This window comes from Mus caroli, unplaced genomic scaffold (assembly GCF_978045245.1).
Source record: "Mus caroli unplaced genomic scaffold, Mus_caroli_1 scaffold_19, whole genome shotgun sequence".
Taxonomy (NCBI): Eukaryota; Metazoa; Chordata; class Mammalia; order Rodentia; family Muridae; genus Mus; species Mus caroli.
The window spans coordinates 12,259,470-12,286,480 of NW_028227274.1; the positions used below are offsets into that span (position 1 = coordinate 12,259,470).

General features: G+C 44.2%; 1 protein-coding gene across 3 annotated transcripts in view; it reads right to left on the minus strand.

Annotated features, from left to right (window-relative positions):
- Positions 1-27,011, minus strand: part of Kctd1 (potassium channel tetramerization domain containing 1) — a 183,287-nt gene that overhangs the window by 39,993 nt on the left and 116,283 nt on the right. For all 3 annotated transcript variants that reach the window (XM_021150844.3, XM_021150845.3, XM_029472154.2), the window contains exon 2: positions 28-206. In XM_021150844.3, the coding sequence (XP_021006503.1) occupies positions 28-206 (179 nt within the window). The remainder of the gene's footprint in view (positions 1-27; positions 207-27,011) is intronic.

Here is a 27,011-nt window from a genome sequence, read left to right on the forward strand (position 1 = left end):
TGAGAATGACATCACTTTTGCAGTTACCTGGATTCGGGGTATTTGGTGAGGGTGGCCAGGCTGCTGGTGTACATGTGGCCGCCCACGTCGATGTGGACGGGTGCGTTGGATTTGGTGAGCTGCGCTGGAGTTGGAATGCCTTGGTTGTTCAGTGGCGATGCAGGGGATCGAGTGATCAGAGGTCTTGACATATTGGGCCGACTGTCCTACAGAGAGAGAAGCACATTTAGATGTGGGTTCTGTGGTGACTGGAACTGGAAACAGATCATAAGAAATGAGTGCATGCCAATGGTGATCAATTGCAGTAAAAATAACAGGTTCTCTCACTTTTGCTGTAACAATTTATTAGCAAAACAAATCCTGCAACAGAGAGAAAGAAAACTTCATGTGCTCAGGGTCCAATCCTGATGACTCTCAGGGCTTATTATACAAATGGATTTTCACAGTATACAAATAACAAGGGGCTTGCGGAAAAATTCTATTCATTTCACATGAAGAGATAATCAGTGCTTAAGACAAGACACACCCAAAAACGATATATGTGGTTTATACTTGTCTTTGAAAACTTTCTCATTGTTATGCACAAGGAACTGGGGCAGATCTTTCACCATGTGTGTTCTGTAAGATGTTTTCCTACAGTTCTAGTTTGTGAATCACTAAAGAGGATGCTGCACAGTTCTATCTGTCAGCTGCTCAAAGAGGCACCAGGGGTGTATCTGTCAATCAGATTCCCAGTTCTCTTCCTTGGGATCTGAGACTTTGGGATGCTTCAAACAACAGAACCCTCAAGTGTTAACTAAATATGTGCATGTGGATCACAGACAAGCTTCTTTGCTGTGTTCCTGACTTCTGAAGAGATCAGGTTACCTAGGTGAGGATGAGGCAGATGCTGCCACCACGATGTGTAGTCACAGCAGCTCTAAGTGTGACGTAAACAAACAGACCAGGATGAGGGCAGCATGTGGCTGCACAAGGACATGTTTAAGGAACTGCACTCCCAAGAACAGAGAGGAGGCCAGTTATCCTGGGATACAGCATAGATGCTTAAACACTGAGTAACTCCCAACCACAGGCAACTTACATCAAGATTCTGGCACTACACAAGGGTCAGCTATTTAGAGTCATCAATTTGATGACCTAATTGGTGATCAATTGAGGACAAAACTAAAAGAGCATTCTGTAAGGCTGACCACACACACACCCTCAAGTCTGTAATTTAGCCAGAGACTGTTTGCAAACATATTCACAATGGATGCCAAAATTGGTGCTGGACATACAAGAGGATTCTGGAAAAGTGGCTGATGGAGATTGCAGAAGGAAGTTGCTTAGTCTTAAGCTTAAAGTGCAACATGATAAAAATGTATATTTGCAAAATGTCATAGGTTTCTTAATTCTGGAACAGCTTGAGGTACTACCTGGAGCTGGTAGACCTCTTAGTGATGTGTTAAGCACAAGTCCAAGTAGACTTCGACCAGGTCTGCTTCCCCAGGCAGCCACTATGAACAGGGGGATGATGGCTCCTTTCACGAAACGTTTACCATCTGTGTGGTGCCCTTCTGCATGGTACATGAAACAGAGCCCAGAAACTGTCACTTGGAGAAAGTTCATTTTCAGCTCCTAAATCAGGTGGCAAATTCTTGGGTACTCACTGGAATATTCTTTACTGTATTCTTAAATAATGCAAAATAGAAATTAAGAACACAAAAGGGTGCTTGGAACACAGAAGGAAAAGGAGCTGAAAGAGTTATTAGGCAGAGGGAAAAAAACTAAACAAAATCGCAGATGGCAGAACACATTAAAGTTAAAAAGTGCCAGAAGTAGCAATTGCAGTTCCAGGAGACAGAAAACATACTTTACCCTTAAAAGTGATCAAGGCCCATGGAGATGCAGTAAATAAACCGCTAGCTGTGTAAGAATGAGGAATGCTGTTAGAGTTCATACAAGGCCTGGCCTGGTAGCACGATTCGGTAAGCCCGTGTTCCTACTGCCCACTGAAGAGAAGCAGGAGATGGCTAGGGAGATTTTGAGCGAGCTAGCCTGGTGTATGGACCAATCAACAAATAGCAGTATTACTATTGCTGCAATGAAACACCTTGACCAAAAGTAAGTTGGAAAGGAAAAGGTTTATTTGGCTTACGCACAGTCCATCACTGAAGGAAGTCAGGACAGGAACTCACACAGGGCAGGAACCTGAAGTCTGGCACTGACCCAGAGGCTATGGAAGAGTGCTGCTTACGGCTTGCTCTCCCTGGCTTTCTCAGCCTGCTTTCTTATAGAACACAGAGCCACCAGTCCACAAAGTGCAGAGCACCCCACCCCCATAAACTACTAATTAAAAAAAAAATGTTCTACAGCCTTGCCTGCAGCCCAATCTCATGGAGGCATTTTCTCAGAGGTTTCCTCCTCTCAAATGACTTCAGCTTGTGTCAATAAAACTATCCAGCCCAACTGATCCTGTGGTAACGTAACACCCTCACAGGTCACTGTTAAGCCACAACCTTTCTTGTTCCTGCTCATCCCCAAGATTGCATATTAATATTCATAACATTTTCAAACTTAAAAAGTTCCATAAACCATACACATTCAAACACTTAAAAAATTCACTCTCTTTTAAAAATCCAAGCTTTTTAATTGTGGGCCCCTGTAAAATAAAAATAAATAAAAAACAAGTTAAATATTTTTTATCTCAAGAGGGAAAAACCAGGGCACCATCACAATCAAAGCAAAATCAAATCCCAACTGTGTAAATAATTCAATGTCCAATGCCTGGGATCCACTCCTGATCTTCTGAACTCCTCTAAGGCTTGGGCCACCTCTCTGGCTCTTCAGTACATACAGCCTGTTCCGGGCTCTGGCTGGCTGCATGCACTCCACTGCTGCTGCTGATGGTGGTCATCCCATCATATCTCTACAATGCTGGGGTCTCTTGCTGCAACTAGGCTGCACTTTCACCAATAGCCTCTCCTAGGCTCTCCTCAGGGACCTCAGCCCTGGCAAACAGTGCCAGGCCTCAACTATTCTCCATGACCCCTTCATGCTTTCAAGTCCAGTTCCACCTGGGAGAATCTTTCATTACCAAGGTCAGCTGCCTATAGGAGGTAAAACCTTATCCACCTCTGGAACACAGCATCTGTGTGTGGCCCCGAGGAAATACTCCCCAAAATACTTCACAGCAATGATGGTCTCTTCTTAATCACAGCTGACTCTTCAGTCCCAGTTGACCAGCACCCATTGTTCCAGAAAAGCAAAGGTTTTACTATAGTGGTTCTGGTCTTGTGTTAATCATAGTTGATTCTTCAGCTCCAACTGAACAGATAATCGCAGATTCTTCACACAAAATGAACAGATAATCGCAGATTCTTCACACAAATGGCCTGATGGAGTCTTTGCTTCCCTCTGAACCTTCACAAGCCAGGCCTCCATCCTCTACAGTGATCTCAACATTCTTGTCTTCCAAGATCCTTCTTATCAGCTCTCTGAGCTCTCAACACTCAATGGCTCTTCTAGCCCAAAGTTCCAAAGTTCTTCCACAACCCTCCCCAAAACAACAATCGTCACGTCTGTCGCAGCAGTGATCTGATCCTAATTTCTGTCTTAGTGTTACAATTGCTATGATGCAGCACCGTGACCAAAGCAGGCTGAGGAGGACAGCATTTATTTGCTTTAGATTTCCACATTGTGGAGCACAGTACAGGAAATCCCAGCAGGAACCTGAGAGCAGGAACTGATGGAAGCTGTGGAGAAAGACTCCAGGGCCACCAGCCCAGGGGGCCCCACCCCCAATGGCTGGACCTTCCCAATTAATTACTAGTTAAGAACATACCTTGCAGGCTTGCCTGCAGCCCAATCTTCTCAGTTAAGGCTCTTCTTCTCCTATTCCTTTACCCTGTGTCCAGCTGACATAAACCTAGCCAGCAGAGGGACCCTGCCTCAAAGAAGGCTGAAGTCCCTAGTTGCCCTCTGATTTCCACATGCATTCGGTAACTTGTATATGCACATTCACAGACACACACACATGCACAGGTATCATACCCCCTACATACACATCACACCCACACACCTCACAAAGCAATAGAAACCACTTTTAAGAGATACCTATTATGTGGCTTCCTATTAGAAAGTGATTCCCTGACTACACACACACAGTCACACACTGGCACACACACTCTTACACATGTACTTGCACATGCACACCTGTTACAATTCAGACTTTCACAGCACTGCAGAGTCTATAATAGCTTTTCAATTGGACACATTCTATATCCTGCCTGAGGGTGCTTGGGCGGAAATGAACAGATTTGCTGGGTTAATGCTGTAGTTAGACTGTGACCTCATTCAGCAGAGCACTAACACTGCCAGCTCTACATAGAAGAGAGAAAAATTCAAAGCATAACTGATTGGTTAAGGACTCCAGACTTCTCCAGGTTTCTACCATTTACATTGTAAATCACAAATGGGTGGCTACTTCTAAATGTAAAATGAAATCAGCATGTCTTCAGGTGGGCCTGGGGTGAGGGCAGGGCTTAGTCCTAAAGAGTAAGGATTAGAATTGGTCTTCTGAACTGTCCTGCGTTTTCTCCTAGACTCTTGCCCCATCCCAGTGCACCTCATGTCCAACACATGCCCCCTTAAATAAGATCTTTAAAATTTTCTTCTTCCATTGGAGTTCATGTACACGTGTGAGGGTATGCATGTGTGTGCAAATACATGTAGAAGCCAGAGGTCAGCCTGGGGTGCCACTGAGGACATCCTACACTTTGCTTTTTGCAATGAACTCTCTCATGCATTTGGAGCTGGCCAAGCGCAGCCAGGCAAGGGTGAGCCCCAGGGCTGCACGGGTCTCAGCTTCCCTGACACTGGGCTTATGAACATGTGTCAGCACCACAATCCGTTCTTTTTTCATGTGGGCTCTGGGGATTCAAAGTTGGGTCTTCAGGCTTGCAAGGCAGGTCCTTTATTCACTGAGTCACATCCCCAGCTCCCAGTGAGACCCAAGGCAGAGGTGGCCAGAGACAGAGTGGGCGCTCCCTCCTCTTTATGCAGACACTACTTGGACAGAACTGATGTTACCCGCTGCACAAAAGCTGTCTCCCAAGAAAACCAAAGATGAAGTCAGGGCATGGAAGCCTGTTCTGAAAGCTGATCACACAAAAAACTATTTCTAAAAACACCTTTCTAGAGCTGTGCCTACAGCCCCTTCCTTCTCTCCTTAATATTAATTGACATCTCCTACGTGTGGGGGATGGTACCAGGTGCTAGACAACACAGTGAGGGATAAAGGCTAGCCCTGGACTGTGGGTCTGTGGGAGAAATCAGCAAATGACTGTGACTACTAGGGAACAAGAAGGCCAGATGACCTGCAGCATCATGAGGAATCACTCAACCACGGTGTGGGCTTTGGAGGGACGGGTATAAGATACAGACAAGCACCGGCTCACTAGCAGAGCCTCACTGAGGCCCCAAAGAGGGAAAGGTACAGCTAGAAGCTGCAGTTCAGTACACCAGAGGTTTCAACCACTGATGTGTCACATCCTTCAAAAAATTTCAATAAGACATCCTTATGCGTGGAAATGGGCCTGAAGAAGAGGCAGGGAGCTGACAGTTTGCTCTCTGGACTTGAGGGACTGTTGTAGCAGTGGGAATATTGCTCACTGTGGACATGGGACTTGAGTGCTGCGGCAGAGCATCTGAGGTTTTTCCCGTAACGTGGAAGAAATGGATATTTATTTATTGGTTGTTACAGAGACTTGATCTCATGTAGCTCATGATGACCTTGAACTCACTACATAGTAACATCTGGAACCTTCCAGCCTCAGACTCCTGAGTGCTGGGATTGCAGGTTTGTATCACCTTGTCCAGCTTCTGAAGTTTTCATTGTAATGCATTTGAATTCATTTGAATTTTATTTTAAATAGCCCCTGTGGGCATTGTCTATCATCTTGGGTGATAGAATATCGTGGGCTTGACTTCTTCTTACTACATTGGAAGAGTAACTCATGACAAATCTAAAGTCTTTATGGCAAGCAGAGAAGCAAGCACATGCTCCATGCCGGCTGCTGTTCTGTATTGTGCTTTGGCTTGGCATGTCTTGGTTGCCTTTTGTTTGTCTTTTGCTTTTGAGACCAGGCCCTAACATGTAGCCCAGTGTGAGCCTGGAACTCAAGATTGTCTAAGCAGGGGAGTTTTAAAACTTGAACCTAGGAGTGCAGGGCCCTAGCACACAGGCATTCTCCTTGTTCTCCCCAACAGCATTTCTGCCTTCCTAACTGGCATTATGACAGAAAGAAAAAAGAAAAGAAAAACCACATAATGAGAGAAGATGAGGGAAGGATGAGCCTTCTGGATGGGAAAGATGGTCATCAGACACATCAGCACATGCTGTGTGTCTGTCCCCAAGAAGCAACAGGCAGACAAAGCAGGATGCCTCTGGAGAGATGGAGGGCAGAACGCTGGCGGTCTCAGGAGGCCATTCTCTGGGAATAGAGGCGAGAGCTAGAAAATCCTAGATTAATCTGGATGTTGCACAGGTATACCTAAGATATATTCGTACTCAAGATTTTGTTCTTTATTCTAAACTCTACTTAAATACGGTAAATTAAACCAAATATAATCTCTAAAGAAACCGACTCAAAACTCTCTTGATCTAATACTTACATTTCAGTGAAATGCTGCCTAAAAACCAAACCAACCAACCAGCCAATCAACAACAGTGGTATGTAGCTCCGATGGAGTAGCAGTCACCACGAGAGGCCTGGGGGCCCATTCCTAACAGTGGGGGATGGGGGAAAAGGTGTTTATTATTTCCTTTCACAGATTTTGCTAAATCTAAGTGAAACATTCTGGCAAGAAGCAGCCCTCCGGGACTGTTTCTAGTTCCCCCCTTGCCCATATCTGGCCCACAGCAATTTCCCAGGCATGTCAGCTGGTTTATCTCTGCATTGCATCTCCCTGCTTCCGAGTCCCTCAAATGGTAATCTCACCTACCCAGCACTGGTTTGAGGGAAGGAGAATCCTTCAAGGGATTTCACTTCAGGCATCTTCCCAGAGAAGATAATGAAAAATTTGTCTCTTCAGTCTAACCTGGCTGTGCGCTGTTCAAACAGGAGCCCCCGGGGCACTGCCTCAAACAAATGTGCTGAGGTTTAAACAGAAAGTTTTAATGACTTTATCGGTAAAGAATGCATGCCCCTGTCATGGGAGCTCACATTCGAGTTGGACTCTATCCGCTCTTTCACTGAGGAAAAGAGACAGGCTTCCTGAGGACAGCTCCAGAGAGACCAACGTGTGCAGGGAAAACATACTTGTGTTACTTTATATTTTATTGTTTAGTGTACAATGAGAGTGGGAAAAAATCTAATACAGTAGAACTTTTCACGCAGTTTCTACTCAGATGCATAAATCAATCTGTTCCTCTGTCTCTCCCTCCTTCGTTTTCTCCCTCCCTCCTTCCTGCCCCTCTCGCACACACCTGTAACTGCCTCCAACAGTACACACGCACACTTAACCACATACATACATCTAACCACACACACACACACACACACCCCTCTAATCACACACTCACAAACCTATGCCTAAGCACACAAAACACTTGAACACACCTAACCTCTATATTGTGTGTGTATGGCAGGTCCAGAGAAAGCAGTATTCCGACTCCCTCATTTCAGACATCCTGACAGACATTTAAAGCCTGGTAGGCCAGGACCTGATTTCTGTGATGGAAATCTGTGCTTGACGTGGGCATGTTACTTCAGGAATGGCACAGTTCTATTGGGCTCGCCATGACTCTTATGAAAATCATCACTTTGTCAGGCATTGTTCCTTAATCCTACAGCGAGGTTCTCAAACAGCATCGGGGAACTCAAAGAAGCCTCCCGTGGTCATTGTCTGCAGCCCTGCTAGCAGGCGCTTCTCACTGCTAAGCTCTGCTTTCTACTGACTTTAAATAAATAACAGAATGAACTTGAGCCAGAGAAACAGGCAGAGAAACATCAAACCCCTCTGCACTGATTGTTCTGTAGGGTTTTAGAAGGCCAACAAGCACTGGAGCACTTCAGATTTGATGCTTAGTGCTCTCACTGAGTACTCAGAGGACACTTTCTGTCCGTCTCAACCATAGGGAAGGTAATGTGGAAGTAGTTCCCAAAAATGTTCTCAGCATCCAAATTTCATGTAAAAAAAATCCCACTTACATGAGCTCTTGCAAATACATACAACCTGTTTTATTATTTGCTAAGATTTTATTTTTATTTGTGTATGAGTGTGTGTGTGTGTGTGTGTGTGTGTGTGAGTGTGTGTAAGCACGCATGCATGTGAGTATTATGCCTGTGAAGGTGGGAAGAGTCCAATAGAACTGTGCCGTTCCTGAAGTCACACACAGATTTCCATCACAGAGATCAGGTCCTGGCTTATGAGGCTTTGGTTATAGTTTGTATGCTATGAATGTCTGTCAGGATGTCTGAAATAAGATATTAGAATACAGAATGCTGTTTTCCCAGGGCATGCCCTACACAGGAGCTGAGACTTCTGGAGCTGAAGTTACAGGTGGTGTGTGTGTTAGGAACTTAACTTAGGTTGTCTGCAAGAGCAGATTGCACTCTTAGCCACTGACAATGTCTCCAGCCCCACTCTGAGCCTTTTTAGTCTGATTTCCCACAATGTAAGAATCTCAGAATTGCTTTTGTCACTCATTACCAGAACCACGACCACTTGAAAGTCAGACCCTAGACTTCTGTGACTGGAAAGTGTAGAATATAGTTGAAACATATTTCCATCCCCAAACTGGAATGAATCACATTATTTTTAAGACCATCTTCAAAACTTCATATGTCTGGCAAAGTTCCACATATAGGGTATATATAGTGTGAAGAGAAAGAACCTACATGTCCGGAAGCTGAGGACCTAGGACAGGTTCAGCCTTGTTCGTGCTTTGCACGATCCTGGAGCAATCACCAAAGCAGCTGCTTCTTGCTGTCTCTCTGAGATGAACAGAGATAAACCTTCCAACCTTTCAGAACAGGGGCATCAGTGAAGATGGCGGAGAAGCTGCACATAGTAGCCCAGGCCTGTAATGCCAGCACTGGGAAGGCTGAGGCAGGGTGATTGCTACAAGCTCAAGGCTAGTCTGGGGTACAGAGTGTGAGGCCAGGGTGGGTTAGGGAATAAAACTCTGTCTCTGTCTCTTTGTCTGTCTCTGTCTCTCTGTCTGTCTCTGTCTCTGTCTCTCTCTCTCTCTCTGTATGATTGAGAGAGACAGACAGAGAGAGAGAGAGAGAGGAGTGAGCTGGAGACATAGCTCAGTGCTTGACTAACTCGTATAAAGCCTCAGGTCTTTATCACTGCAGTTCACTGGCTGTGACAGCACATACCTGTAACTCAGCACTCAGAAGCTAGATGCAGAAGAATCTCAAGTTCAAGGTCACCATCAGCTACATAGTGAGTTAGAGGCTAGACTGGGCTCCATGAGATCATGTCTCAAAAAACTGAACTATGACAGAAGATGAGAGAGTGCATCTGAAGGGGCACAGTGCGCACTTTGCACAGAGAAGGGACAAATGGCAGTGACAGCACTTTCCATACTAGGGATCACACACCCAGAGAGTCAAAGGAAGGTGAAAGTATTGCTCACAATCTGTCCTGGGCTTATACAGGTGTCTTTTCTTTTCACCATCCCTGAAACAATACTGTAGAACAAGCAGTTACATAGTGCTTACATTGTATTATGAAGATATGGGCACAGGGAGAAAATTCCTGAATAGAACAGCAATGGATTGTGCTATAAGAACAAGAATTGACATATGAGACCTCATAAAATTGCAAAGCTTCTGTAAGGCAAAAGATACCATCAATAAGACAAAAAAAACCACCAACAGATTGGGAAAGGACCTTTACCTATTCTAAATCAGATAGGGGACTAATATCCAATATATATAAAGAACTCTAGAAGGTGGACTCCAGAAAATCAAATAACCCCATTAAAAATGGGGCTCAGAGCTAAACAAAGAATTCTCACCTGAGGAATACCAAATGTCTGAGAAGCACCTGAAAAAAATGTTCAGCATCCTTAATCATCAGGGAAATGCAAATCAAAACAACCCTGAGATTCTACCTCACACCAGCCAGAATGGCTAAGATCAAAAATTCAGGTGACAGCAGACGCTGGCAAGGATGTGGAGAAAGAGAAACACTCCTCCATTGTTGGTGGGATTGCAAGCTTGTACAACCACTCTGGAAATCAGTCTGGCGGTTCCTCAGAAAATTGGACATAGTACTACCAGAGGATCCCGCAATACCTCTCCTGGGCATATATCCAGAAGATGTTCCAACTGGTAAGAAAGACACATGCTCCACTATGTTCATAGCAGCCTTATTTATAATAGCCAGAAGTTGGAAAGAACCCAGACATCCCTCGACAGAGGAATGGAAAATGTGGTACATTTACACAATGGAGTACTACTCAGCTATTAAAAAGAATGAATTTATGAAATTCCTAGGCAAATGGATGGACCTGGAGGGCATCATCCTGAGTGAGGTAACCCAATCACAAAAGAACTCACATGATATGTACTCACTGATAAGTGGATATTAGCCCAGAAACTTAGAATACCCAAGATATAAGATACAATTTGCAAAACACATGAAACTCAAGAAGAATGAAGACCAAAGTGGGGACACTGTGCACCTTCTTAGAATTGGGAACAAAACACCCATGGAAGGAGTTACAGAGACAAAGTTTGGAGCTGAGATGAAAGGATGGACCATCTAGAGACTGCAATATCCAGGGATCCATCCCATAATCAGCTTCCAAACGCTGACACCATTGCATACACTAGCAAGATTTTGCTGAAAGGACCCTGATATAGCTGTCTCTTGTGAGACAATGCCGGGGCCTAGCAAACACAGAAGTGGATGCTCACAGTCAGCTATTGAATGGGGCCCCCAATGGAGGAGCTAGAGAAAGTACCCAAGGAGCTAAAGGGATCTGCAACCCTATAGGTGGAACAATAATATGAACTAACTAGTACCCCCTGGAGCTCGTGTTTCTAGCTGCATATGTATCAGAAGATGGCCTAGTCGGCCATCAGTGGAAAGAGAGGCCCATTGGTCGTGCAAACTTTATATGCCTCAGTACAGGGGAACGCCAGGGCCAAGAAGTGGGAGTCGGTGGGTAGGGGAGTGGAGGGTATGGGGGACTTTTGGGATAACATTGGAAATGTAAATGAGGAAAATACCTAATTAAAAAAATTAAAAAAAAAGGATAGTAAGGAATTTTAAGGTGGTAGGAAGATGTATAGGGCTCCGTGAAGATAGTGTATCCTTTTCCATGAGGGAACCATCCCAGGTGGAGGGACTGTGTCTTTCTTCCTGCTGCACACACACAATACACAGAACAGAGCAACAATCCAGCTGTCCTGAGCCTTCTGCAGACCCAGCAAAAAGTATACACACTTGTTAACATCTCTGAGGCAGAGTACAGGGAAAAGACCATAGCACTGAGTGTGGTGCATCAGCCTGTAGAGGAAGAGGGAAGAGGAAACAGGACGGAGCACACATGCTTACAAAGTGCAGAGAGCAGGGCCACAGCGAAGACTGGCATGGCACGGAGAAAAGGCCCCGTCACTGCATTTGTCTTTTCAGAATAAAATCCTAATTTCACTGAAAGAAACAAAGGAAAAGCACGGTGTGCTTCAAAGTTTTCTGGCATGACCTCTAGCCCGTGGCGTGACCTCTAGCCTGTGGTGTGACCTGTAGCCCGTGGCGTGACCTCTAGCCCGTGACACAGTGTGCGCTTCCCTCTAACTCGTTGCAGGAGCAGGTAGTTCTTTCCTAAGCGCAGGCCTTGGCACGATGCTCATCCTGTAGTGGTCAGGGTGAGGGTCACTGCTATTTAGGTATGGCAATGCACAGGCTCTCTAGCAGATATGGAGCAAATGCCCTCAATGCCCCGTTCTTTTTTCCTTTGAAATAATGAAATATGTAGCTAAAAAGTCCCATTATTAAATTACCATGCTGGAACCATGAAAAGAATGCCCAATAGTTCTCTCTTTTTTTTTCCAATAGCAAAAAAAAAAAAAAAACCAAACAAATAAACAAAACAAAACCCACATATTGATGGACTTACGTTGTTAAGTAGTTTTAAAATTAGATTGATTATATATTTGTAATGTATTTAAAATACAGTATTTAAATGTACAGCTCTATCTTGTATACTAATTCTTCAGAAATACAAATGCAGCATTAAAGTGGCAGACTGAGCTGTGAGGCAAAAGTTTTAGAGGAACAGGCGGTCTTGTTTGTTTGTTTATTTAAAGAATATGAACAACAAAAGCCCAGAGATTATTGCATCAAACATTAGGAGTTTGAGAATAGATGATGATGATACAAGCATTTTAAAAAGTATGTGATGCATGTGTGTACATGTTCATGAATGCGGACGCAGGTGTGAGTGTATAGGATGCAGGTGTGAGTGCACAGGACACAGGTGTGAGTGCACAGGATGCAGGTGTGAGTGCACAGGACACAGGTGTGAGTGCACAGGATGCAGGTGTGAGTGCACAGGACACAGGTGTGAGTGTATAGGATGCAGGTGTGAGTGCACAGGACACAGGTGTAAGTGTATAGGATGCAGGTGTGAGTGCACAGGACACAGGTGTGAGTGCACAGGATGCAGGTGTGAGTGCAAAGGACACAGGTGTGAGTGCACAGGATGCAGGTGTGAGTGCGAAGGACACAGGTGTGAGTGCACAGGATGCAGGTGTGAGTGCGAAGGACACAGGTGTGAGTGCACAGGACGCAGGTGTGAGTGCACAGGACACAGGTGTGAGTGCACAGGATGCAGGTGTGAGTGCACAGGACACAGGTGTGAGTGCGAAGGAGCTTACACGCACATGTGTTGAGCCAGGGTGTCCTTCCTCAGATGGACTTACAATATTTTTTTCAGACACTTTCACACCTACAGAGTAGGTGAGGATTGGCTGGCTAGGAGACCCTGCCCATTTCCACCTCCCCAACAGCAAGGTTGCAAGAGAATGCACCTAGATTTTTAAGCAAGAGTTCCAGGGATTAAACTCAGAGCTCACGCTTGGAGTGCACTCACTATGCTGACTAGGCTACCTGTTGGCCTCTTAAAAATATTGATATTACACGAAAATTAACAGTTATCACTTTTGAAGTATTTCTTTCAAATCCTATTTTTAAAAGAGGAAGAAGTCGGGGTGCTATTTCTCTGTGACATCCTTTGGGAAGGCCGTCAGCATGTGCTGCAGCCTACCTTCGCAATAGAGATTTTAACAATGTAGAAAGAACTGGAAGATGAAACTCAGAAATGGAACAAACTCCAGGAAACTGCTTTCTCCCTTTCTTTTCTTGCCAGCGAGGAAATGTGCAGAACGGAAAATCAAACAGGCCTCAGGTCATGGGAAGCTCATATCCAGCAAACACAGAGATCTATTTAGTTTAATCCTGATGGCCAGAGGCAAACCCCATGGTGCCCCACATTCCTGAGGCCAATCTGGCCGCCTGTTCTGTCTTCCCAGATGCCTGCCTTCCAGGCTCTTAGACCCAGGAAGGGCAGAATGATTGAGGCCGAGGGCAGACAAAATTTCCCATGATCCTGGGAGTCAGGGCTCTGCAAGTCTCAGAGGGAAGATATGCCTGGCAACAAGAGTTTGGCTGCGGCACAGTGTCTAACACAGAGGGGCCTCTAGGCTGAAACCAGAAACCTCCGTGAGATGTTAAGCATTATCACCATTTCACAGTGAAGGAAGTTGACTCTGAGGTCAAGTGGCTTAGCCTATAATTACCTAGTAATGAATTTACTGTGATATTTTACACGTTGCCCTTTGTGTAGCAAGATAAGGTTGCCTCTCTCCTATTACCCATGTGCTCTGGCTTTCCCAGAAGAGGTGGATCTGCCATTTGTACCATCCATACTCTTGCTGTTAGTCTGTCTAGGGAGGACTGTAGCCAACTACAGAGATCACCACTGGTCACAGAGGAGGCAGGAGCCAGCTGGTCCAGGCAGTGGTCAACCCCCTTTCCTCCTCGGACTTTTTTTTTCTACCACAGGAAAGTGGCACTCTATTTACCTCCAATACCTGGTTTTGTGGGCCAGTTTTACCTCTAGATAGATACAGAAGTGACTGCTAATACCCATAAAAATTCCTTGTCGAGGACTGGGGAGATGGCTCAGTAGACAGTATTTTCCTTGAGAGCATGGGGACCCATGAGCTATCTTCTAGTCCCTAGTCTGGGCTCATAGTGAGTGTTTCAATTCTGGCTCTGAGGAGAAACAGGTAGATAGATCCCTGAGGCTCACTGGCCTTAGCATACCTGGCAAATTCCATGTCGGTGAGAGAACCTGTCTCTCAAAACAACAACAACAACAACAAAAAACCAAGACAGATAACACCTGAGGATTGGCACCCAAATATATCTTCTCTGGAATGCAAAATGTCTCAAAGGAGGTGGTGGCATTCCTGAGGATGATAACCTAAGCTGCCTTCTGACCTACACACACACACACACACACACACACACAGAGACAGAGACAGAGAGAGAGAGAGAGAGAGACAGAGAGAGAGAGAGAGAGAGAGAGACAGAGAGAGACAGAGAGAGAGGAAAACACTACCACTGCCACCTCCTCCACCACCACCACCACCCCTTGCCCTATAGACACAAAAGTTAAATGCATTTCCTCAAACCTAACTCAGTCTCTTAAGAACCCCCAACCCATGCTAGATTTTTAAATGCCCAGTTGCTTGCCCTATCCCCATTAAAAGAATAAAAATTAAGACACACAAATGTATGTATTCATTTAGAAAGTGCTTGCTGGTTGCTGTGTTTGGCACCAGGCTAAGACCCTGGGCCAGCAACTCCTCTGGAAATTGAGAGCTGACTTGAACAGTGGCTGTATGAATGCTCATAAATTCTTGGTGCCAATGAGCATAAATATGAATATTAAATGAATATAAATATGAATATTAAAACCTTTTAAATTTTCAGCTGTGGCCAATCTTCTGACACAGCACTGTCATCTCCAAACATGTCTGGCCATATTCACAGCTACGCTGGGATCCATGTGGCCCGTGACCGCAGCTGGACATGCCTGCCATGAGGACTGTGTCCAGCTGCCCTTACCTAAGTCCCTTTGAAGGTTGAGTGATACTTTGATATAAAGAAGAATGTACTTTGCTTGATTCCATAAATCTAGGGCATGTCATTTTAAAATATGGCATACCTATATTTAGTATTTCCACATCCCGAGATTCTTCTGACTTTGACCCAATTACTTTTTGGATTGTTGTGTTTTGTTTTATGGGTAAACTGTATTGTGTGTATATGTGTGTTTGTGTGTACAAGGGCATGAGTATGAGGTTGTGTATGTGCATGAGTATGCAGGTGTGTGTGTAGGTCAGAAGGCATTCTCTGGGATAGCATGCCTATACCACCATGCCCAAACCTCCTTATGTGTGTCCTGGGAATTGAATTCAGGTCTTTCATGCCTGTAATAACAAGCACATAGACAACTGAGCCATAGCCCCAGGCCCCCAGTTACCTTGGAAAGAGGAAGCCTAGTTGGTGCCTCTAATGGTGCAGATGTTGATAAAGATTCCTAACCTAAGAACTGTCTTCTGAGGATGCGGTGAAGCAGCAGCTAAGCATCACCTAGGCCAGCCACCAGTGCTTCATATGGCCTGGCTGCTAGTGTCTCTTCCTTCAGTCCCCCTTTATAACACATACATGTGGTTGGAGCAGATGGTCTTAGATGCTCTTTCCAGTTCTGAATTTTCACTACTCTATGATCTTAAAAAATATATACGAAATTTTGAGACTCAAACATCTTAAGAAAGCGTGTGTTCAGGTCAGCATGAGAGTTCTAAATTCCTTTGCAAGAATGGAGAATTGGCAACCAAATGAAAGGCACTCCCAAAATAGCACAAACAGAGAAGGAAGCCAGCTCAGAAAGAGTGTTCTGCAACCATACGATTCTCGCCGGCTGATGGGCAAGATTAAATTTTAATCACTATTACTTTGTATTTGCTTTCACTTGCCAGTGGAACAGCTAATAAGACAGAGTGTTTGACGTGCACCATGCCTGCTTTGGAAAGTCTTTTCTGGTAGCCTTGTATTGGAGTGCTATTTGTATATGCCATGTATTGCCCCAAAACCTCAGAGTGTGGGTGAGGTCCCAGCACTTGGGGAGCTAAGGCAGGAGGTTTATGAGCTGGAAGAGCAAGCTGGGCTACATAGTGAAACCTTGTCTCAAATAAATAACACATGGGGCAATCTGTGAGCTTAGATGTGCAGTGCATGGATATGTGCACATGTGTGCTGAAGATAGAGTGCTATCAGGTGTCTTCATCACCTATTCTCCAACTTAGAGCTTGAAACACGGTCCCTCACTGAACCTTTGGGTAGTTTGGCTGGTCACTGAGTCCCAGGAATTCTCCTGTTTTTGACTCCCCAGTGCTACCATGCCCAGCTTTTCCATGGAGCTTGGGCCTGGGGGTTAGAACCCAGGTCTTCATGCTCATGTGGCAAGCATTGTACTGGGTGAGTCATCTCCCTAGGCCCAGGGCTGTCTTAAAGAAGCTTGTTTGAAATTCTTCAGCAAAATACAAAAATCTGCTTTAGTAATAATACAAAGTATTTTTATACAGTAAAGAGTCAGCATTTATCTTTCCAAGTGATCTCGCAGGTGATAAAAACAGGGAGAGTAGGCCTTTGAGAGATGTGTCAATGTTTACACACTAGATCCAATGGGCCATGTGTTCCAGTCAGTGGGTATCCTGAGTCCTTGGGCTTTGCCAAAATTCTTCTCAGAGGAGGCATCTGGTACTTCCTGGGACCCTTGCTCTCAGGCGACACAGGCTCATTTTCTCCTGCTTGCTTGGGTCATCTTAATTCTTAGCGGCTCCTGGCATTGAGCAAATAAATGTGGAGGTGAAGGAATGCTGTGGTGGGAACAGATCTGCCAACAGCTAGGTGTGACTACAAGGCCCAAGGGTGCTCACGACAGAGCTGCTGGCCCCAGTGTCAACAGAGGGGACTCATTCCTAGAGATCATTTTGAGAGGACAGTGGTCTCTGGGGCTTCTGGCTTAGGAGATATTGTTGGATGCACATAGAGGTTGGAGAAAGCAACACAGTGAAGCCATCCTTGGCCCTCAACACTTTATGAGCTATTCTTTATAAGTTTCTCACTGAACAGGAGACATCTGTGTTCCAGGGGACACTGCTTAAAATAAACACCAAAATGATTTTAAAATGAACCAACGGTTTTCTTTTTTCTGGAGACAAGGTCTCGTGGAGCCAGGCTGGCCTCACTTCCTCTGTAACTGACCATGTCCTTAAACTCTAGACTGCTTGCCTTTACCTACTAAGCACTGGGTCTGGAGGGGCGGGGCTACAGGCATGTGTTACTGCCCCTGAAAAAAATGTTTTTAAAGATCAACCTGATGGGGAAGAAAAATTTGCTGTGAAAATGAAAAGACCATGCCTTCTATTTACACGATGACTTACCAGATCCAAGAACCCTAAAGAATATGAATAGGCATTTGACCTTTCTGTCACTGGGGTAGAGAGGCGTCGAGGTCTTTTACAGAAAAGCAACAGCAAGGCAGCCATCTGTAGACTGGGAGCTGTAGGCCAGCTGCAGCTGCTGAAGTCAGAAACTCAAGGGCTTTGGGATTGAAGCTCACATCCTCCCATCTTAGACATGCTGTCTCTGTCAGGGTTGAGGTGGTGGTGTCTGGCCCATCAGAGCTTGGACAGTATTTCCATTTGTACACAGTAGGGAGCCTTGACACTCAAGATAGCAAAATGTAAAGTCTTTCTTAGTTGCTTGTAAAAGCTCCAGCTATGTTTTATGACTTGGTTATTTAGTCACAAGCCAGTAAAAAACTTCAAAATGGTGGGACAGTGTGGTGGTGAAATGTGATTTGTTTGATGATAAAAAGAGCCATGGGAAGACCAGAACAGCCCAAGAAGACAGAGCAAGGAGAAACGAGAAGCAAAGAAAGACAGGAAGTGAGAAAAGAACTGAGTGTGGGAGAAAGATGGGAAGGGAAACTGAGGAAAAGGAAAAGAAGACTCAGGAAGAACTGTGCATTGGACTAGACTAGTTTTATGCTTTGTTGTGTTTTCTTGAGACAAATATCCCAGGCTGGCCTTGAACTTGCTATGTAGCTAAGTTCATGACTTGAACTTCATGGTGTATATGTATAGGGTATGGGCATGTGCATGTACTCATGCATGCATAAGCAGAAGCTGGATGCCACCATCAGGTGTCTCCCTGTATTGTTCTTCACTCAGTGACTCTATCAGGACGAGCTGGCCAGCAAGTCCCCAGGATCCTCCTGTCTCTTCCCTCCAGCCCTGGGGCTGCATTTATGTAGGTGACAGGATCAATGACCACAGGGTTTTGTCCTTTAGGGTAGTAGCCCTCAAATGCCTTCTGGTTTGTGCTACCTTCCACCCCACCCATCAAAACAAAAAGAGTAGCTTCATAGTCTCTTGGTGTTCCCGTGTCACATGGTATACAGGTCAATAAGTGAGAAGGCCAGGGTAATGAGAGCAAGGATTCTGTGGAAATTAATAACACCCAAGACAAAGACAATGGTGCCACAAAGGTCTGGGCAGCATGCCCTAAGCCAAGAATCTCCCAGAGTGATGTTGTGACGGAGCACAATATTAGGAAATGGAGTCCTGTGCTGGTTTTAAAAATGACGAGAAGGTTCCAAACCGCATTGTAGGGATGACACTGCACCCTTGCAGCAGACAGACAGACAGATAGACAGAATAAGAGAGCCAAGCTTCTCACCCAGGGCATCTTCACCAATGAAACGGACTATTCAAAATCATGCCTGAAGTCAACTGGGCTGGAGGTTCGTCCAGGAGGGAAGCTGCGTGTTTTGCTTGCTGGACCCTCTTTGCCACAAAGCAGGGTTTAGCAGGCACAAAATATGTGTTTGTGGGATGCAGCAACCTAATGTGGTATTTCAGAAGAGAACTAAAAAGATGCTGTGTCATGGCGGCTCATCACTCACCTTCCTTCACAGACACTGCCTCATCTCTTCAATAACCACACAGAGCCAAAGCCACCTCAATATAGAGAACAGGGGCAGAGAGGGAAACCACAAGCTTAACCCGAGATGGAAACAGAATGTAGCAATGTAGGCCCCTGATATTTAAGCACCCGGACCTGGAGAGAGACCAAAAGGAACCGGGGTGGACATTTACTCTGTGATAAAAGTAATACCATCTTAAGGTGACGTAAACTATTTTCAGGTAACAGCCATGCTTCAAATTTTCAATTTGGAAAAATGTTGCCAACACTTGAGCAGAATGAGGCAGAGGCAGAGCACACCCTGGGGGGTGGGGGAGGGAGCACATGCTTTTTACCTCAGTTTCCCCATCTTGGCAACAGTAATCACCATGTCTTTTATGATTATTATTTCTTTTAAAAAATCCCATAGACAAAAGTAACAAGTCACAGAAAATTTTTGTTTAGTACCTAGAACATAACTCAAAAAACAAAACACAACAAAATTTGTCACATTTTAATACTGGCTTTCAAAATTTGCAAATAATCATGATATTTTTAAATTCCTGACAATGTTTGAGGGTCCAAGATTTCAGTCTTGCCTACATTGCTTGCCCTCCATCCTTGTTTCCTTCTCTTCTCTGTTCTCCTAGGTGCTAACCTATGCAAGCCCAGCATTTTCACTACAGAGAACGCAGTTGGGACCCATACGCTTAGAAAGGGGATCCCTTGGTAGCTCAAGTAGAATGTGTACCAGTGAGCTTCTGATAGCCATCATCAAGAATAAGGAGAGCCAGAGGTGGGAGGCATGCCCACGATCCCAGCACTAGGGAGCAAGGCAAAAGGGGTGGAGAGAGGTCCAGGCCACGCTGAGTTACATGGCAAGTTTCAGGTCACCCAGCACTACACAGAAAAAACCCTCTCTCAGAAACCTAAATAAATATGGATATAGTGAAGTATTCTTTTTCTGACTTTTACTTTATCCTCAAAGCTGTTTACATACAGCTTGTATATCAGTTAACAGTTGTACTTCGGGCAGGAGAGATGATGTCTTAGGGTTACTGTTGCTGTGTGCAATGCCCTAACCAAAATCAATTTAGGGAGGAAAGGATTTATTTGGCTTACATATCCAGAACCATGCTCCGCTGAGGGAAGCCAAAGCAAGAACTCAAGCCAGGCAGGACCTGGAGGCAGGAGCTGATGCAGAGACCATGCAGTGCTACTTACTGGCTTGCTCCTCATAGCTTGCTCAGCTTGCTTTCTTATAGAACCCAGGACCACCAGCCTGGGAATGGCCCCACCCAAAATGGGTTGAGCCCCTCCCCCCACGTCATGAATTAACAAAACGTCCTACAGACCTACCTACAACCAGATCTTATGGAGCCATTTTCTCAATTGAGATTCCCTCCCCTCGGATGACTATAGCCTGTGTCAAGTTGACATATGACAAGCCAGGACAGGTGGCTTGTCAGCCAAGACCTCACATTGTTCTTTCACAGGACCCAAGTTCTCAGCCGCCTGCATATCCAGATCCAGGGGCTCATGTGTACACAGTCAGACTTCCTGTCTCTCTGTTTGTCTTTCTGTCTCTCTTCCTCTCTCTTAAAAAAAATACCATAATTATGCTTAAATCTCCTAAGTATTGTTTTTAGCCTGTATTCAGAAAGCTCTTAATGATGGCCCTAACTAATCACTGTGTAAAGAATTCTCACTTGAATAGAAATAACTCAGAAATACAGAACATAACTTCTTTTCTTGAAAGTAGACACTTGCTATCCAGCCCAGGCTAGCCTCAAACTCACAATCGCCCGCATCCAGCTCCCACCAGCTGGGATTATTGGTATGAAGTCGAACAAGTATCTTCTTTCTGTGCATTAAATACACACGTGTGCACAGCTGAGGCCCCAGGGATGGTCAAACAGTAACTGCTTGCTTACAGAGCACTCCTTACTGTTATGGAAAAGAGTTTTATTGAGACAAATTTTTAAATACTCTCAATCTTTATATTTGAAAATGCACTGACCCTCTACTGATCTTAGGCTAAAAGGTAGTAGTATAATCAAGTTAATAATAATGGCTGTAACTTTCTGGTCTGCTCTTCACCATTTAGAGAAAATGGCCCAAAATTTAATATTCACTCTACCGCTTATATAAACTAAGACTCATATTCCATCACCAGAATAATTTTATAATTTTAACAATATATTTGTGATCCTAATCCATGTACTTGATGTACATCTATTAAAATGTTAAAGAAATTAAGCAGTGACGGCTATATCTCTTTGTGAAGCTATATTCAATTGCTTAATATCATTTAGTTGGATGATAATAAAGGGAGAGATAGGAGGTAAGACATTAGCATACTCAATATGTAAAAGGGGGTTGTGGAAAGGGACTGTGGTAAAAGCCTGTGCATTCAGAGCCAATCGCTGCCATTTGTTAGTCTTAATTTAAAAATCTGTAAGAAAGCATCAAAATCACTTCTGCTCAGTTTTAATGAGACAGCTCGAGCAGGAGTCTATTCACTTACCTGCTCTAATTAGCATGCGTATGTCCTCAACGTCAAGTCTGACAATACACTCAACCAAATTAATGTTCATCTCCTAACACAGAACTACATTTGAGTTAGTAGCTCTGACACAAAATTTGCATATTAACATTTTCATAATGAATAGCTAGTGAGGGTGAGGCTGGAAAAGAGATGTTCGAGATCTAAAAAATGGGAAGGAAACTGAGGTTCAAGGAGGTTTGGCTGTGAAGCACCTGGCAAGCAGGGTGCTGGGTTCCAACGCATCAGACACCCAGGTTTTCCTTTCCACCTTTGCACCATGGTACAGAGCAGTCCCGTGACCTTGCAAACTTGTGGTACTTGCCCACATCGGAGGCGATGGTACCTGCCCATGTTATTGATGACTGAAAGGACTCGCTACAGCAGAAGACCTCAGATACCCCCGTGGAGGTTATTAAGTTTAATTCTTACTTTTTAATTGCCACTTAAGCTGAAATGATTACCTCTTTGAGAGATAATGCAGAGCTTTTTGAGGTGGATGTCGGCACACATGCTAATTGACCTTAATTCACACGTATTTCTAAAGTGATGTGAAGGGGAAAGGATGGGAAGCTATAGCAAATGAGAATTGAAAAAAAAATCACTCTAAAAATAAGTACTGATAGGATGGTGCCAGGCAATGCCCCACACTTGTTCTAATATGTCCCAAAAAGCAGACTAAAATGGCTGCCTTTCAGTTTGTGTCTTCTAGAAAGTTTACTCTAGTTTGGCAGGTCCCGAAGACCCTGAACAGGTCCGAGCATCCCTGCTTTGATTGGCATGGTATGGTCTATCTCAGTGCTAGGCTGGCAACTTCCACCTTAACCTCCTGGCACAGTGACTATTTTATCTTAAACTAGTCTCAAAGTTAATTATAGCCAAGGCTTGAACTCTCGGGCCTCCTGTCTCCATCTCCGAAGTGCTGGGATTATAGGCATGTGCCATCATACTAATTTGTGTGATTCTGGGAGTCAAATCCAGGCTTCAGGAATGTTAGGCAAGAATTCTCCCTATTGAGCCATGTGCCCAGCTTCCAAAACCTTCTTTTAGACAGAGAGAAAAGTGCTATTTATAAGATTTATTTATTTATGTACATGAGTGTTCTGTCTTCCCCAATGTCTACATACCAAAAGGGCATCAGATCCCATTACAGGTGGTTGTGAGCCACCATGTGGTTGCTGGGAATTGAACTCAGGACCTCTGGAAGAATACCCTGTGCTCATAACCACTGAGCGAGCCATCTCTCTAGAAAAGTACTATTTAATAGCCAGTGAGAAATGATGTTAGGGCAGTACCATCTCTCCCCAAGGCTGGAAAGGATGTCAGAATTCTAACAGCTAAAGTACACTGGCAGAGAGCATCATCAGAGGCTTACGAGTCCACTGGTAGCAATTGTAACAGGCAGTGTTTTGGAGGTACTATGAACCATGTTCAACCCTTACCATGTGATATCTCATTTAACCACTACAATTGTGTCACCATGCTAAAAATACCACCACCAATGTACTGTAATACTCCAAGAGGCTAATGTTCCACAAAGAACTGATTTTCCTTCAAACTAATTTTCCAGATAGAAATGGTCAACGTTTTTACTGTTAAATGTTGTAAACAATTTAATTGTTAGCCAACTGTGAGTTATATGTCTATAATCTCCTCTTGGGAGCTGAAGCAGGAGGCTCACAAATTCAAGGTCATCTGGGGTCCAGAGCTCAGTCTCAAAAACAAAACAACAACATAAGCAAGCAGACACAAGGTGTCCCTTCCATGAAAAGGATACTTTCCTCCCAGGCAGACCTAGGTTGTGGGGGGTTGGGCACAGTAACGAAGCAATTCTTTTAAAGGAAGATCTATCTACATTGTGCCCCTACTGGGCACAATTCTGGCTTCAGAATTCTAAGGGCTGGTTTATGGTAATTAGAAGCTTTGAACTAGACTCCTGTAGATTCACAAATAGTTCACCTTAAGACAGGGTTGGAGAAACAGCTGAGCCAGTAAAGTGGTTGCCTTGCAAGAATAGAGACTAGATCTCTGAGAACACATGTTTAAAACAAAATAATATAAATAAATGAATAAAAGAATGAATGAATAGAAAGACAGCTAGAAGCAAGCAAGCAAATAAATGGTAGTTCTTGCTTGTAATTCCAGAGCTAGGAAGGTAGAGAGGACTGTAACCCTAAAGCCCTCTGGTCAGTTAGCCTAGATCACTTGGTGAGCTCTCAGCTAATTAAAAACAAGGTAGACAGCATCTGTGGGACAACTATTGTCCTCTGGCCTCCACATGCATGTGTACACATGTGTGCTTATATTCATAAAAGCATACACATACACACACACTCATACATATACATACACACACATACAAATACACTCACAAACATACACACTCAACTATATATATACACATGTACATTCACACACATACACACACGCACAGATACTCACATACAAATACATTCACAAACATACAAACACTCACATACATATACACACGCACATATACACATATATGCACACATGCAGTCACACATAGACACACACACATCTGCACAAGCATGTGCATACACAGCAGACAAAAACCAAAAAAAGGCCAGAATAATAAACATACGCAGTATAATTCTGTCTATATGAAACCCCGGGGAAAAGTGCAGCTTTACTCACTCTATGGCAGGACACAGGTCAGCAAAGGGTGGCAGATCTTTGGGTGGGGGCATGGATCTGGCAGTGGATAGACAGATAGGAGGAAGCGTCTAAAATGGGGGAAATAATGCATGCCTTGACTAGGGCATATTATTTTTTTAAATCCACTGAACTGTATACTTTGTGCATTTACCTAAAATTGGTCTATTTTAAATAGTGTATCCCTTAATAAGAGTGATTGAAAAAGCTAAATTCTAAGAGAAAAAGATAAGCTTAAAGAAGCACAACTCAGGTTCAATTAAATCCCTTTTTCTCTTGCACATTCTTTCTGGGATGAGCATATAGGACTGCTGTTTAAATCAGCACTGAGAGTTTAAGTCACATCTCTCAAATATTCACTCACTGAAGCCATAACCTCAAAGTGGGACCTTCCTGGAAACAGAGTCACAGGAAGTGTTATAGTTAAGATGAGATCATATAGTAGTAGGGTAGGCAGGACACGTTGATGTTCAGGGATAAAGATGGAGCAGAGATAGAAAGACCAATGACTGGCCTAAATGGAGACACATCCCACAGGCAAGAACCAATCCCTGACACTATTAAATAATGCTCTGTGATGCTTGCTGACAGGATCCTAGCATATCTGTCCTCTGTGAGGCTCCACCAGCAGCTAATGAAAACAGATGCAGAGACCAACAGACAAACATTAGATGGAGCTCGGGGAGTCTTATGGAAGAGTTGGAGGAAGGATTGAGGGACCCAAAGAAGACAGAGACATCACAGGAAGACCAACAGAGCCAACTAACCTGGACCGTTGGGGGCTCTCAAAGACTGAACCACCAACAAAAGAGTGAGCCTAGGCTGGACCTAGCCCCCTGCACATAAGGAGCAGATGTGCAGCTTGGTCTTCCTGTGGGTCCCCCAACAACTGGAGCGGGGCTGTCCCTGAATCTGTTGCCTGCCTATGAATCCAGTTCCCCTAATTGGGCCACCTTGTCTGACATCAGTGGGAGAGAATGTGCCTCCTCCTTCAGTGATTTGATGTGCCAGGGTAGGGTAATACAGGAGGGGGGCCCCCTTCTCAGTGAAGAAGGTGAGGGGGAGTGGGGAGGATCTGTGTGAGGGGAGCTTTGGGAGGAGAGGGGGGCTGATATTGGGATGAAAAGCGAATAAATAAATAAAATTTTAAAAAAGAGTAGGGTAGAGCTGGAGAGATGGCTCAGCCTGTAAAAGCACTAGCCATGCATGTCCAGTGACCCATGTTCCACTGAGGAGAACAGGAAGTGATGGTGAACATCTGCAATCCCAGCGCTCCCATGGTGAGACTGGAGGCAGAAACAAGACTGTCCTGGAGGCCCACAGGCCAGCTAGCATGGAGGAGCAGTTTGACAGAAACATGAGACTCTATTCTATGATCTCCATATATGTACTGTAGTACCCTCACACCCACATCTTTACCCATACACACATGCATGCATGCATATGTATATACACATATACACACATACATATACACATACACAAAGACACATAAACACATACACAAACACACACAAACACACACATATACATACATACACACATATACACATATACACGTGTACATATACACATACACAAACACACACATATACACATGTACATACACACATATACATATACACACATGCACATATATACACATATACATACACACATACATACACACACATATACACACATACATATACACATATACATACACACACATATACATAGTACAGATACAATATACATATACACATACATATGCACACACATATACATACACACACATATACACACATACATATGCACATACATATGCACACATATACATATACACACATATGCACACACACACACATTTTAAAGACTCTAACTCAGTGCTATAGTTTGAATATGCCATGTGTCCCACAGGCTCAAGTGTTGAAACAATTGGGACCCAGTTGGTGGTACTATTTTAGGTTGTGCAAACCCCTTAGACATGGGGCCAAATGTCGATTGGAACAGGGCTTGTGAGTTATAGCCTTTCCTGGTACCACCCAGAGGTTTCTGCTTCATGGCCTCCAGAAGCACAGAGCCATCCACCACATGTCTGCCAAGACTGAGGGTACCCTCTCAAACAATACCCAGAATAAACCCTTTCTCTTTAAAAAAGTTAATTGTCAGGTCTTTGCTCACAGAGTTAAGATAGATAATGAAGTTTATCAAAGATGAAGATTTGGATATAGACAGTGCAAAGAATGAATATAATTAAGGCACAGACCAGAAGGACACATCTATGAGGACCACGAGTGTAGCTGCGTGTGGTGGTACATACCTGTAGCTTCAGCCTCTTGGGAGGCCGAGACAGAGAAATGGCCATTTTGGGGCCATTCAGACAACACTAAGTAAGACCATGTCTCTTTAAAAAAAAAAAAAAAGGAAGGAAGGGAAGAAGGAAGGGAAGAAGGAGTCACTCCCTCCCTACACTTAGGAGTCACCCTAAGTCACCTCAATCTCCAGCTTCCTGCCTCCAGACCTGTGAGACAAGAACTGCTGGTTATAGAAACCTCTCAGTGTGGCACTTTGTATAGCGCCCAGGGGAACGATTACAGTCAGGTTTGTTTGTTTGTTTTTTCTCCAGCCACAAAGGCTGAGATACTTTTACCTACTTTCTGGAGTCTAATAGGAGTTTGGTGGATCTCTTTCTAGACTTTCCCATTCCTGTTTTCAAGAGAGATTCTAAGTCCAGGGTCTTCCTAGGAGCAAATCTAGCCGG